Genomic DNA, 15994 nt, shown 5'->3' on the forward strand with positions numbered 1-15994 from the left:
TGTTTTGTTTGTGTGGTTCCACACAGGGCTGATGATAAGAATGTATTAGATTAAAGGAGTGAGAGGGGCCGTTGGCTGGGGCCGCGGGGAGACTTTCTCGGGGACTGTATTTTACATAATGTATGCACTGCATCTGTGCACACTCGCCGGCTCCGAGCCTGTTAGGGACTCCTAATTGCTAGCATGGGTCACCTGGTAGCCATGGTGATGGCCATTACTCGGAGGTGTGCTTGAAGATGCACATTCAGACAGACGGACACACAAACACACGCACAATCAGACATGTGGCGTTGTCCATCTGAAAAGTGTAGCATACAGGCAGTCTCTGTATGCTCATTATGTGTCTGGAAGTTGTTCATTATTAACAGACAGGCCAATATGGAGCGAGCCAGACTCTTCCTGCGGAGACGGATGTCCAACTAAACTGGCCAACTACTGCAGGCAACAAGGACTGGGGTCAGGGAGGTTACCGAGAGCCCAAATGCCACTCTGACAGATAAACAGTGTCGCTCGGTCGCAGTGGAGATCACGCCTCAGGGACGTGAGTTAGTGCAGCGCTTTGCATGTGGGACTTTATGACAGAGTGGACACCAGGAACAAGATGTTAACCTCGAGTCACAAGCAATGTTAGGCAGGGCGTATTGTTTGCATCAAATACCTAAGATCTTTACATGTGGCTTTTTTACTGTGATAACTGTCATGGTTGACTTAGCCTTAGCCTAGCATTAGCCTTAACCAACACTCAGCTCCTAAAACTCCCTACCAACATAATATTTAGTGCGCCACAACATTTCATGAAATTTATTTGTATGTCAGAAACCTTGTCATAAGCCAATATTAATAAGTATTGAAGAGAAATAATACAGTATGCAAGCACAGAGGTGGTAACAATGACAACAATATAGCTGCTTCCTCCAAGACACAAACAACAGTGTTACCCTGGTGACTGACAGGCTGACAGGCTGCAGGTTAATAAAATAGTTGAAATAAATAATGTTGCAATTGAGATGACCTTGTTATTTATAATAGAATTTACATATTTGATATTACAGGGAGACTAAAGTATAGAAAAAAGGTATCACTGGGTACCAGTACCGCATCCCAGGTCAAATGTGAACGGTACCCAACCCTAACTAGTATTATATTGAAATATAAGATTGTGTTATCTTGACAACATCACTACAAACAAGTAGTGTATGTACAGCTATCACAGACTTCCAGTGTTGTCCAGAAATGAGCCATACCATTAGCATTAGTATGCGTTTCCATGTTTCTGATGATCATCTTTATATCATTATGATGGACATGATTCCACATGCGCTGTCGAGCTGCCATAAATACTCAGTATCACCTCAAACCTGTAACTAACAGTTTACAATCTTATGTCACAGTTTCCTAGGAACACAGTATCCAGCTGTCATGGGAAATTATTCAGCTTTGTTTGAAATCAAACAAAGTGTTTTGACCTGTTTTTAAGGATTTATTTCTTTAGTAGGAACTGATGGGTTAGGAGCTGAGAGCCATTCAAAGTATTAAGGTTTTGGACTAATGCTCTGTTGGTTTTGGTCTTTTTGATTGAATTTGAAATGACAAAAAACACAGAATATTCCCTGGTTTATTCTTTCACCATAACCGTGGTCTATCCCTCATCTTAACTGTAGTTGTCATGTGTCGATCTGTTTGTAATACCTGCCTCATATTGAAGTTAAAAGATGTGGGCAATATTCTGTAACTCCCCGAGGAAGATACAGCTTCGTATCACTATGCACAGGCATGGAGTTTATTTGTACAGGAGAGTCTGAGGCATGACAGTGTGTTGGCTTTTGATCCCAAAAGTGTGTGCAATTTACAGCATGATCAAACAGGTTTTCTTACAACATTACTGTACAGGTGTACATATGCAGTCAAGAATTTAAAATAAAAGTCAAAGAGAAGACTGTGCTGCTCATTAGAGCCCGAGCGACCAAACCTAGCTGAGGAACACTGACAGCTTTTTTTTTTTTAACAAGGTTAAAAAAGCTGTTTGTGAAATAATATAGAAGCTGTAAATATATTTTGTGAAACTACAGTGAAGAAATAGATTATTATTGTGTGCTGAAAAGATTAAGGCTGCCACACAAAGCACTGTCCAAATTCCCAATTTGACATTTTCCTGCTGCCGGACACATTGTCACATCACACAAAGCTTTGGAAAGTGGAGTCTGCATTGTCTTTGTTGGATGCGGTCCCCAGAGTTTGCAGAAAAAGACTTGATTAAACAAAAATTGAACTTTTTCAGTTGCTGTGCGCAGTGTTATGTCTGGCAGAAACTGGGAACAATTCAATACCCATATGACACCATCCCTACTGTGTAGTGCAGTGTTGACAGAGGAAAGATAGAGGGAAGAATGAAAGGAGGCCACATAGCAGCCAATATCGAGGACAAAACAGAGTTCACAGTTGTTTAGAGTTTAAGAAACCTCAACCTCGGGTTACAGTTAATAACGAGACAACGGTTGCTCATATTCAAGTTAACACGAGGACAAATATAAGTAGTCATTTGTTTACAGCAGTGTCTGCTCTCAAGCATTATGTGCTGAGTGTTTCTCCGTTTATTTTATCTAATAACCCAACGCAACAAGGATGCACTTCAGGCCTTTCAACCACCACACGCACGGTGCTGTAAACCAGAATTTACATTGAAAGAAATGACGACAAACATGGTTATTTACCAAATTCATTATCCCCCTGGTGAGAGACTCGGATAAGCCGGAAATAAACAATCCTCAGACACCTGCAACAATCCTCACTTCCAACAAGGAACGCCGCAGTGCCTCTTAGTGTGGAGAAAACATGGCCAAGTCAAGACAGTCCCAAGTCCTTAGTCAAGTCCGAAGTCAAGACAGTCAAGTTCAAAGACAAGACAATCAACTGTCAAGTACCAAGTCACTTCCAAGTCAAGACTGTCAATTCCCAAGTCAAGACCGAAGTCAGGACTGATATGTCCCAAGTCAAGTCCCAAGTAAAGACAGTCAATTCCCAACTGAAGTTCCGAGTCAAGACTGATGAGTCCCCACTCAAGACCGTCAAGACTGCCAAGTTCTAAATTAGGTCCCAAGTTAAGACAGTAAAGTCCCAAACCAAGTCCCAAGTCAGGGCAATCATGTCCCAAACCAAGTCCCAAGTCAAGCCTGTCAAGTCCCAAGGCAAGATAGTCAAATTCTTAGTCAAGTCCAAAGTCAATCCCAAGATATGACTGACAAGTCCCAACTGAAATCATAAATCCAGACAGATGATATGAGGAAGTATGAAAGGAGGCTGTATATTATTGAGGACAAAACAGCGTTTAGAGTTGTTTTAGAAACCTCAACCTCAGCTTAAAGTTAACACAACGGTTGCTCATATTGAAGTTAACATAAGGACAGATATAGGTAGTCATTTGTTTACAGCAGTGTCTGCTCTCATGCAATATGTGCTGAGTGTTTCTCCCTTTATTTCATCTTATAAACCACCACAACAAGGGTGCACTTCAGGCCTTTCAACCACCACACGCATGGTGCTGTAAACCAGAATTTATATTGAAAGAAATGACGACAAACACGGTTCTTTACCAAATTCATTATCCCCCTGGTGAGAGACTCGGATAAGCCAGCAATAAACAATCCTCAGACACCCGGAACAATTCTCACTCCTAACAACTAAAGTCTAAATTGGAGTATCTCTTAGTGTGAAGAAAACATTGCCACTGCGTCTCTTCACAGTGTGAATCGCGCTCCCAGTTTGTTAAAATATAAATAGGAAAACCCTGCGTTTCCCCTGGATATAGTGTATCAAAACAAAGCTGTCAGCCTGCTTCTCCCAGAACCTCTCCACCGTCCCTTCCCTCCACAGCGGCTCATTTGTAGCTCCAGCGTCAGGACATCCACTCATGGCAGAAGCATTGCCACTTCATTAGCTCTTTCTCTTCTTCCTGTATGAGTGCATGCATGTGGGCCTCGGCGGACCTCGTTCTCCCGCCCACACCTGCTCGCCCCTGAGCACCCTGGGATACCATAGGAGCATGTACATTTACATATACCCATCCCAGATTCCATTAAAAAGAGGCCAGTGGCGGTTCTCTAAGGCAGTGTCTCTTCGCGTTTTAGGGACCCCTGAGGGCAGCTTCAATGATGGATCTTTCCCTGGTAGTCAAAGGCTTCCACTGCGGTGGTTTCTTGTATATTTTTAGGATCCTTTATCATTTTTTATGTCCAGTGTATTCCCATATGTTACACTGAAGACGCTACACAGGCCACATGAATAACAATTAACTTAAAGAAAACCATATGTAGAATGAAGCTAGAGGTGGAAGCAAATCAGCAAGTCCTGTGTCAAGACAGTCACATCCCATGTCAGGACATTCTAGTCCTAAGACTGGGAAGTCTCAAGTAAAGTCTCAAGTCAGGACTGACAAGTCCCAAGTCAAGACCCAAGTCAGGACAATCAAGTACCAGGTCAAGATGGTCAAATCCCAAATTAACATTGATAAGTCCTAAGACAAGTCCCAAGTTAGGACAGTCAAGCCCCAAGTCAAGATTGACAAGTCTCAAGTCAAGTCCCAAGTCCGAAACTTTTACTTTAGAGTCCTAAGCAAGTCATAATGTGCTTTTCACCAACTGTAATGCCATTTTAACAACAGAGCCTCACTGTCCCATTCTTTGTGCAGCTTTGAATGTTGGAATTTGTTGCATCTATTAGTAATTTTCAACCCGCATGTTTACATACTGCAATTCAATTTGGTTTTTTTTAACCATTGTGTTGTTTTTGTATGCAAACAAAATTTTCTTTGACATTTTTCAACTGCGGTATTAAGTATTGACTTGCTGAGAATGAATAGCAGTAATATTAGTTGATTCAGGAAATGAAGGGATTTATATGTTATCCTTGGGCTTGGGGGAAGGTGTCAAGGTATTTTAGTGAAGGCACGAGTCATTGATGTTCAAGTCCAAGTTGAGTTGCAAGTCTGGTTTGACATTTTCAAGTCAAGCCTTAAGTCATCAGAGTCATCAAGGAGTCTGAGTCCAAGTCAGGTTTTTACTGCAAAAGGTTTTAGATCTTTTGTGTCCATTGATTTTTGATTTGGTGGCAAGTTGTGGCAAACAGATGATGTCAAAGAAAGCATTTTTTGGCACCGTTCAAGTAAAATTTTGAAAATGATCACACGCTGTCAAAGTCAAATATTCATCAATATAATCAATTTTGGCACGACTCCTGTCTAACCAAGCTGTCAGCAGTGTCTGTCCTGTCATTTGCCAGTGTGAACACGGTGATGAATATGACACCAGACACCAAACGCTGTGGATACTGTACTTTGATCTGTGTTGATACCCCCTTTTGAATGCTAATTTAGAGCCTTAGTAGTTGAGAAAACAAAACTTGCAAGTGGGCAGTTGTGGATTTAAAATTCCCCCAATAACCAGCTTCTTTACAATGCCTCCACACTAAATTGGAAGTCATTCTTGATAAAAGCATCGGCTGATGTACTAAAACTGTAAATGTACATTCTCTTAACACCAAATTGAACATTAAAAATTCCCAAATGTGTCAGTTTCCCCACATCTTGCTGGCTAATTTAGCAGGTATAGAGCCCTGATGGTGCCAGTGCTGTGGCTTAAATGGACCACACAAAGGAGCGGTTTGGCCAACGAGCACAGTTTATTAACACAAAAAAGAAGTTTCAGTCCTTGGACTTGTCACTCTCTGTGGTAGTGCCTCTGGTCCCTGTCTGGCTGGAAGGACAAGCTGGTAATTGTTTCTTAAATGCTGCAGGTGCGTAACATTAACAACTGAGCTCCACCTGCCACTCAGCCTGGCTGCAAATAGACACATACACAGATGGATATATCGGTTTATACAAAATACACACTTACCAGTGCCTATTTTAACTGTTATATCTGGAGAAGATTCAGAAAATATCAGTTGATGACAAAGTATATTAATTAGTTGGTAAGCAGACATAAAGCAGCATTAGCATTCATTTGGAGTTTTTGTGTCTGAATGGCAAATGTAAGTCCAAAGCCTTGTAGGAGGGGACATTCTGGGTACCTTGTGTAATCTTTCTTAAAAGTTGTCAAAACGTGACAAATGTCCTAATCCTTTACAAAACATTGGGGAGGTTCCTAAAACATTCCTACAAGTGCTGCAGTTCCCTGGTACCTGTACGACTTAAGGGACATGTTCCATTTGGATTATTTTATGGTCATGTTGTAACATCATGAAAAGGACATTTAGGATGAAAACTGAACGTTCTCATATGACTTATGACATATCAGACTGTATGAAAACATTTCACTGAGGACTCTAAGCTGGTCATATAACAATGTCCCCTTTAGGGGGAGCGTTTCATTTTGGTTATTTCAGTAATATTCTGGGAAGCATACAATGTCTCGCAAGAGGGAGCCTTGAACATTCCCACAACCTCCCGAATGTTCCCACATCGTAACCACTGGGAACATTACAAGGCCATGTGCTTTAGACTAGCAGGAACATTCTCACATCATTCTTAGAATATACAATTTCTTTTTGGGATATTCACTTTCCTGGTATATCAACCCCTGAAGGACATACGTATGTGACTGTTCAGCTACTAAATGCTCCACTATGTTCACTTGCTAACTTGCTAACTTTCTCTGCCTCCTGCAGGGTTAGACTAGATAGACTACAGTGAGTTTATCAGATCTTTTAAACTAAAAGCAGCTCCATGCTGGGGCTGAAAATAACGCTGAGAAACAGAATAGTAAAGTTGCGGGCCTGAAAACCAAACCACTGAACTGAAAGATGCTAAACACCTCAGAGGGGAAAGACTCCATAATGAGCGAGCAATACGAACAATCATTAAAAATAGAGCTAGCTAGCTAGCCAGTTCGCCAGCCTCGCCCTCTAACAGCTAGAGTGGATGCGGGGGATAATGATGCTAGTGACAGGCGACCAAATGAAACGCACTGTTTGCTTGAATTAATTTACAGTTTTCTCTGGGTTTGAGCATTGCTGGAAATATCAGCAATAATAGTAAATACAGACATCAACAAAATATATAGCACAGATCTAGTTGTTGCAGATGTTTTAATGCACAAACGTTGCATATTATACCTTTAAATAGTGCACTTTTACATCAGTAATGTGTATAATTCCATACTGTGGCCCCTCCCAGAGATGGTATCAATGCAGACACTGGGAGAAAGCAGTGCCATTATTCCCTGGGATTGTCATACTTTTCTGCAAACAAAAAGTTGTGCCATTAGAACTGAAGATACGCTAAACTCATAAAAAAGTCTACAAATGGAGGCTTTAAGGTTGCAATTTTGATTCCTTCCCTAAACAACTTGCGTGTCTTGCAGCAAGACAGTGAGGCTTTGCCAGCTCTCTCATTGTAAATCTCTGGATAAAAGCATCAGCTAATGCCTGAACTGTAAACAGAGCAATGTAAACATGTAAATTGTGTTTTATAGTGGCTCTTCACTCTACCCAGGAGGCCATTGTACTGTAAAACCAAGCTAAACAGCGATGCCTCTCACTGTTGACATCATCCTGCTTCTTCTTAAATGACACACCACGGATTTGGAGGCACAGGAGTTTTATTGTTGCCACCCCTAGCATCCCTGACGCCTCGAATCTCTGAATCTCGCGGCACATTAAAAATTTATCCAGCAGGCTTTCTGTGTGGATAATAAAAAGATGAACACCAAGGCGCGCGCATACACACACAGACACGCACACACATATACACAAGCACTAAATCAGAGGCCCTGTTTCATCTCGGGTCTCCATTCCACCCTGTTGTTAGCAACATCGCAAGGCTCTGTCAGTTTCCTTTGTGCTTGTTGACGTTGTTTATGTTTTTTAACCGATACAGAAACTGTACGCTCGACTGTTAGACGGTCAGAAGGTCACAAGCAGCTGCTGAGAGTTTTTAAAGTTTATTTTTTGCTTAAATGAAGCCGTTTGTCCCTGGTTGAGTGTCTGTGTGTGGATGGTTTTAATTTAAAAGAGAAGTGCTTTTGGCTGTAAAGTGTGTGTGTGTGTGTGTGTATGTGTGTGTGTGTGTGTGTGTGTGTGTGTGTCCTCTGGCTAAATAGCTCTATAAATAAATAAGTTTCATTCCCATAATCATGTGAATGACGATGTTTTTACACTTGGAAATTGAGTCCTCTGGGCTCTTTTTTATCCATACTGGACTAATATCTGTCCCTGCCTTGCATACAGATGTGTGAAGTGACAAAATACAAATACTTTGTGACTGAGAGTTTTCAGTATCTGTACTTTTCTTGAGTAATTCTTTCTTTCTTTCTTTATTTTTCTGATAACTTTTAACCTCGACTCCCTACATTTTAACTCAAACATCTCTACTTTGTGCTCTGCTCTACTTTAGTGTGAATATCTTCGAGGGGAATTATCAGTTATTTTTATTTTGCAACCCTTATTCCAACCTAAATGGGTGCAACAGTAACACATACAAAAGGCGATTTCCTGGTGTCTCCATCAGTGCATATCACGCACAATAGATGTACTAAAACAATGTGACAAAAATGACAAAACAAGACGAATTAGATATAACAAATTGGTGTAAAAGATGTAGTAAAACGTAAAAGATATAACAACACAAAGGACGTAACAAGATGTAAAAAGACGTAAAAGATGCAGCAGGACAAAAAAGATGCAACGAGATGTAACATGACATAATATAGTAACGACAAAAAACATGTAACAAGATGATGTAAAAGATGTAATAGGGCATAAAAGATGTAACAACAAGACAAAGGACGTAACAAGAAGTAAAAAGACGCAGCAAGTCAAAAAAAAAGATGTAACATGATGTAAAAGATGTATCAAAACAAAAAAGATGTAACAAGTCGTAAAAAAACAGAACAAAAAAAGTTGTGACATGTATTACAACATAAAAATGTACCAGACAAAAAGGCGTTACAAGAAGTAACATGTCGTAATTGACATACATCACAACAATACAAAAGATGTAACAAGATGTAAGAGGACGTAACGATAAAAAAGCTGTAACTGACATAAAAGACATGATGTAAAAGACACAACAGGACAAAAAAAGATGTAACAAGACATAACGTGACAAAAAATACATAACAATGTAAAAGACAATATAAAAAAAGATATAATAAGATGTAACAAAACAAAAAAAATGTGTAACAAGATGAAACTTTTTATTTTTTTACATTAATTACATTTCTCAGGCTGTACTTCTTCGCTTTTACTTGAGTAAAGGACTTGAATCAGTACTTCAAATTTTAATAGAGTATTTCTTCACACAAGTAACTGTACTTATACTTGAGTAAATACCATCTCTGCTTGCACATGTTACCCATTTGTGTTATCTTTTACCATGTGTGGCTTTGCTGCCTCTGTGCATGTGTGTGTGTGTGCGTGTGCGACTGCCTCTGATTACCCCACTGTCCACTGCTTGTCGGGGACCACTTTGTGACCGTTGCCGTGGGCGACCAGATGGCTAATTGAGCACTCTGTCATGTCACCTCCCTTCACTGGGGACTGAGCCAATCAGCACAGGCCAGACTTCTCAACTGCCGCCCCCACAGACATCACAGTCCCATCTTAACAGAGTCCAGCTTTAGGGGCCCGGAGGGACTGTTTCGAAGGCTCACACAGAGAGAGAGAGCCTTGTTACAACTGATACAGCATCAAGCCACTGGCTTATTTACATTCTCTCAACCTGTGTGTGTGTGTGTGTGCGTGTGTGTGTGTGTTGGACTTACTTCCCTGCAGTTTGCTGATTAAATTCTGTCAGCTTCCATGTATTTATGATGCTGCTATTGGCAGACACATTCTCCGTGTTAGATTCAAAGTGAGATTACAGATGTTGCAAACTAAACTGACCTAAGCTTTACGTCTGTTTCTGGATCCTTGGCATCACATCAAAAATGTATGATTGCATTCATTAGGAATGGCTACATTGCATTAAAACGTCTGTGTCACGGCATATATGATGTTTTTGATTTGATTTTTTTTAAATTGCAGCCTTTATTTATAATAACCATATTGGAGATTCATTGTCAGTTTTTTTTTTATTTCATTAGGAAATCTCATTGCTTAAGATCTATTTTACAATACTGAGAGCCACACGTTAACCACATCACAACGTTACACTGCAGTCACACAAAGCAGTTGTCACACACACAAACACACAAATAAAAACATTCACAAGTAGTTCTAAAGTAATTTACAAAGTATTAGTGTCAGGTATAAGAGAATATATTTTATTTTTAGCATTGTTTGTCGAAAAAGTTGATACTAAAGTCTAACTTGCAGTAGTGGAGCCCAGAGGGCGGAGGAGGAAGTTTTTTTTCGGGGGTTGAGAAGAAAGTTGAAAATTTCAACTTTATTTTCAACTTTATTCTCAACATTTCAACTCTTCATCCTCTGATCTTTGTATTCTTATGCCTGGGACTAATACTGAAGGTCCAGCTTTATTCTTGACTTTTCGACTTTATTCTCAAAATGAGAGAAAATCTTCCTTCTCTCATTTTTTTCCCTCATGCCTTGCCCTAATACTCGTCCGTAGCAGCTTGCAAGCAGCTTGGAAGAATGGCTTTTTCTAACTTCCATGTCCAGTTTGTTCCTTCTTCCTCTGTCAGCATGAGGAACTTTTAAAACCAAACTACAGAAAGGTATTTCTTCCATAATAAAAAATTTATTGTATAGTTGTACATTTTTTGGGATTTCAGGAGATCCCATCCTCAAAAACATAACCTTGCTTGCGTTTGCACCGGAACAGCTATAACTGCTGCACTGGTTCAACAGCTTTATACCTTTAAACCCTTTAATATCAGTGCATCAGCGCAAGTCTATCCTCAATTTAACATCTGAGGTTTTAGTCTTAAAAGGTCCTGACAGAGTTTTTCCTCAATTGCCCTCCAACAATAAGTGATTGGTTCTAATATGAAAATACTATTATTTATGATACCCTGAATCCAAGCACACATCTCCTAAGACATCGCTCTACCCAAGCTAACTATCAAACGCAGTTTTATGTATGTATGTATGTATGTATGTATGTAAAAATAATCATCAGGGACACAATATTGGAACTTGGAAAATGAAAAATGTTTAAACAGTTTTCCCTTTTTAACTAAGGCTGTTTTTCTACTTTCACCTTTGTATAAGTTTTCATCTGCAGCCCTTAGACATTGTTATGTTATTTGTCTTTAATATCATAATTGTGTTTTGGCAACACATGTGAAATATCATGCCAGCAAAGCCTGTTGACTTGAATTGAACTGAACTGAATTGAATTGAAAATGACCCAGAATACTCCAGAGATATTAATGGAAGAGATACCACAGTATAAAGAGTATGAGGTTGTTCTGTACTTACAGGTATTTAAATTTCTAAAGACGTACTAGTGATAGTTCACCCAAAAATGAAAAAAGACTCAATGTCTACTCACCCCTGTGCTGATGTGAGGATGGGTGAAGATCTCCAGGTTACAAAACACTCCCAGAGCTTCAGCGGAAAACAGCGTTGCAGCCAAATCCAGTACAATTGAAGTGAATGGTGACCAGTTTCCGTAAGCCGCGACATTTAAAATTTGACCCAAAAAGACGCCATTTACACCATGTTTTTAGCCTAAATGTCCACTGTAGCCTCTCAGACTGGAGCCTTTCTCAATCTAGAAAGGATTTTTTTTTTTACTATCGCTTTGAGATGTGTTCAAGTTCTTCAATATTATTCATAACAAGCTTTACTTTCATGTCATCAACACTAAGATCAGGCTTCAAAATGTGTCATTTTAGTTCATGTGATAGATGACATCCAGTTTATTTATTTTTTTTTAGAGGACTTTGTTTTTATGTCTGTCATATTTCACTGTAATGTAAAGATCAGTGTGCATGTGAGCACAATGATTAGCTTGACTCGATTCACACAGAACACGCACGTATGGAGACGAAGAAGAAGCTGTCTTGTTAAATTAACTGATTGTTTTTCTCTGTGGCCCTGAGATGAGGCGCCGTCGGTGTCAGTAAAGGGTGGAAATGTCGCTTCAATTAAAAGTAGTTTCAATTAAAGTTATTTTACCTTGCTTGATGAGAGAGCTGGAGGTAGTGGAGATAAAATCTGTAAGATATTGCGAAGGCCCCGGCAGAAAATTGAACCTCAGAATTGAAGCTAATTGAATTTGAGAACGATAAGGTTGAATGTGGGGAGCTCTTAAAGCTTGCAAGAAAGGACGAGGAGAGGGAGTTTAGAAGAAAAGGCGAGAAATGAGTGAGGAAGGCTTCTAATTTAAATGGACAAAGATGAAGAGAGGACACGGAGTAAAACTCATTTTTAACAGATACAGTACACTGAGGTCTGGCTCTCAGAACACCTTATCTTTGACTTTGCAAGAGAACAACCATGTGACAAAGTCATGACTAAATAAACAGCGGTTTGTATAAACATGTTTTATGCTGCCGGTGGGACAAAACAGATAAAACCGCGCGGCTTTGTTGATGCCCACAGGGAAATTCTGTCCACGTGGAGGTCAGAGCTCAGGTTCAGCAACAGTTATCGTGAATCTAGAAGGACACTTTAGCGTTCCATCTCTGAGCTGTGCATCCATGTTTCCTGTCTGACAATCTTTTGGGGTATTTTATGTGAATAATGTTTGGACATAAGGATAGAATTACATGTGGGATTATTGCTATCTAGATCTGAAAACATTCCCACATTCCAAATCCAAACCAGTTTTGTGACACCAGGGATGATTGACATGTGATGGAAGCTGCACATGTTTACAGATAATATATGCCTCTGCCTTCCAACCTTATTTCCCCCACAAGAGACGCCTTTTCTATCATGAGTAAACTGACGACAGCTGACTAACAGAACATCCCTGATGCTTGGCCATTGTTCTGTTAGTTCTTTGGTTGTGCATAATTTTCTGATAATATAAACTAATACCACAGTAAACACAATAAAAGGTTAATAATGCAGTATTTATTATGATATTAAAAAACAAAGAAAAATGACAACTTGAGAGCGGTCTGTTATCAAATAATAAATTTGATGTTTTTTTGTTCAGTTAATATTTGTTTTTCCCTTTTTCCTAAAGTACTTGTGCTTTGTGTTTTTAATAAAATGAAAGTAACCAGCTATGACCCGCTGTATGCATGTGCAAAACATCAGCATGAAAAGCAGCTTGAATTATGCACAATAGGAAAATAAAAATAAAAATGAAAAAAGAAATTATATAAAATAATTAACCACGTAATCATGCGGTTTTATTTATTTTTGCGATATTCAATATATTAAACAGTTTAGTTTTCTAAACATAAATGAAAGACAGAAATGCTGAGACATAGACCTATATATTAAAAAAAACGGTTAAGAATGCCTAGCGACCCCCACGTGAAACTTTGGCGACCTCTAGTGGGGGTCAGAACCCTCAGGTTAGGAGCCAGTGATAGAGGCTGTTGCTGCAGTACAGACACGATGCTGCGCCCCACTGTGGGACTGCATACTTAATTTAACAAGTTTACTCCCATGGATGATGATTAAATATTCTCAGCAGAATCTTATCAAGATGATATGAAGATATTGCATTATATTATTACAACATTTTCCAAACAATGATGATGAAGATGATGATGATTCTGAGCCATTTTAAATAATAAACTAACATTGTGATTTAAATGTTTGTCTACAGATGCTGTGTAAACAGTGTAATACAGACATCAAACTGATTATTTTATCTTATTTAGCTTAAATTTGCCATAATGTGATTTTGTTAATTATATTGTGATCTTATTATGTCATGTCAAAACATCAATTTATAATGAATTAATGAAAATGGATCTGTTTTGTGACAGTGCATTTTGCAGATAAGCCAATGCATTTTTAAATGGTTTATATTTATAAGTATGAGAGGGCTGCTTAATCTTTCAGTTTATCTGAAATTATATCAAAATGACATACATTGTTTTATTTTGAACACAGTGCTGGGATTCAGTGGGGGTTATGTGTGGTAAAAATTCTATTTTTGCAAGTGCAAGTGAAGGATCAGAATGGTCCACTGCTACCATTACATTCACTGGAAAACCATTTCCTTGTTCATCTCCTGTGTCTCTCCTCGTTGCAGATTTCCCCAGACTGGAGCAGTGGTCGGAGAACACCTCCCTCTCCGATGCCTCCCTCTTCATGGATGGTTTCCTCTACATCTCCTCCGGCCCAGCCAAGACGACACTCGACCGCCGCGGAAGAGATGGTGAGCGTAAATGCCGCTTTACGAGCCCCCCGGCAAGGCCAATCAATCCATCAATCCATTTGTAAGCAATTTAAACTGCGTGTTTGTCAGAGGTCTACTCCAGTTAAGCGCTGATCGATCAATCAGTGTCAGTCTGTCAGCCGTCAAACTGCCAATCGTTTAATCCGTATACCAAACAGTCCAGTCAAAACGATCAATGGATCTGTCTTTCAAATGCGTTCTGCATTGCCCCTCTGGGGATACTTGTCAAACAGACGTATGTTCTTAGACGACCCCGCAGTGAATGCTCCATGGAAGTGCGGGGTAAATTAGGGCCAGGTTGAAAAAATTTCAATAAAAAGAAATCAAAGAAGTTTGGTCCTTTCTAAATCTACCTGAGAGATGCCACCTCCAGAACTTTTGAATTCTCCGTGTTTTGTCTTGCAACGCAGTTTAAAAACTTTTAATCAGGCTGCGTCTCACACCGAAACTCCTCAGCTGCTGCTGCTACTGCTGCACCTCCTGCTCCGCGATGGTCCCACTTCTCCAAACAGCTGGAGCGTTTCTTGGGCCCATTGGTAATTAGGAGAAGGAGCCAGCTTTGGATTCTGCCCCCGGGGAAGGAGGTTATTGGGAAGGTGGAGGAGTGGAATGGAGAAAGGGGGAGGGGTGGAGGAAAAAACGGGGGGGAAAGAATGTGTTCTGGTGGGGGGAGTGACAGCTTGTAGCTACCTGCCACTTGAATGAGCTGAATCTCCTATGTCGTGGGCAAGACATCCATCTCCATTTCCATCACCCCCACACACACTACGCTCTCATTGGTGGGTGCACATGCTGGCTAATGAACAGGGCTGAGGTCTGGGAAATTGCCCCTTAGTGGGGATGGGGTGAAAATACCTACCAGTGTCTATTGAAATTCTCATTATTCCTACAAATGGAATTCATTTTTATTTCATTTGTTAAAGGATAGTTCCAATGATTTGCAATATGGGTCTTCATTTTATAGTTACTGGTCATCATTTTTGGTGGTTATGGGCGTGTGCCATCTGGCCAAGAAATAATATCACAATCTGTTTAATCACGATCTCGATCTGTCAACCGAGGGGGTTTATATGTAGCAAAGTCATCATGCAGAAACCTACATCCAGTCACATTTTTAGAAGGCCTTTGGAAGCAAGTATAAGAAAAAAAATGGACCCGTCCTCTAAATTGGACAATGAGATTGATGATGATTTCCAAAAATAATATATAGCATTCTGCAGTTTAAAGTTGCATTAATATTTTTGGCCACTTGGGGGCAGCAGGTACAATCTTTAAACACAACACTGACATATTCTAACATTTTATGTAGTTATTTTAATCTTGTCAGCAAACTGTTGCCTAATTACACATCAGGAAAGCAACATTACCTTGGAGTCATGTTACTGCCCACTAGAGTTTAAACGTGATTCCTGGGAAATCTAATCAAGACCATTTCTGGTTTCCCAGAAAATACAATAAACACAGAACATATGAAAAAATATTCATAAAAATGTAGGCGGACTGTCATAAAACATGTATCAGATGTGTGTGTGTGTGTGATTGCTGTGTGCCACTTAAACACAACACACAGTATTAATTAACACAAAGCGCTATGATTAAAAAGCACATGCATGCTCCGAGTCTAACCTTGAGGGATTGTGCCTCTGTACCGTAACACCTTCTGGCCCATCAAAGTCACTCTGTTGCAGGCTGACCTCTTGTGATTGCGCCAGTACCGTAGTTAATACA

At 39.8% G+C, this 15994-nt stretch overlaps 1 protein-coding gene across 2 annotated transcripts in view; it reads left to right on the forward strand.

The window, feature by feature from the left end:
- arap2 (ArfGAP with RhoGAP domain, ankyrin repeat and PH domain 2) overlaps window positions 1–15994 on the forward strand; it is a 169915-nt gene that overhangs the window by 89423 nt on the left and 64498 nt on the right. For both annotated transcript variants that reach the window (XM_084711724.1, XM_084711725.1), the window contains exon 15: window positions 14120–14245. In XM_084711724.1, coding sequence (XP_084567850.1) covers window positions 14120–14245 — 126 coding nt within the window. The remainder of the gene's footprint in view (window positions 1–14119; window positions 14246–15994) is intronic.

The sequence above is a fragment of the Lutjanus erythropterus genome, chromosome 23 (assembly GCF_056507025.1).
Source record: "Lutjanus erythropterus isolate fLutEry1 chromosome 23, fLutEry1.hap2, whole genome shotgun sequence".
In the NCBI taxonomy this organism is placed as follows: domain Eukaryota; kingdom Metazoa; phylum Chordata; class Actinopteri; order Lutjaniformes; family Lutjanidae; genus Lutjanus; species Lutjanus erythropterus.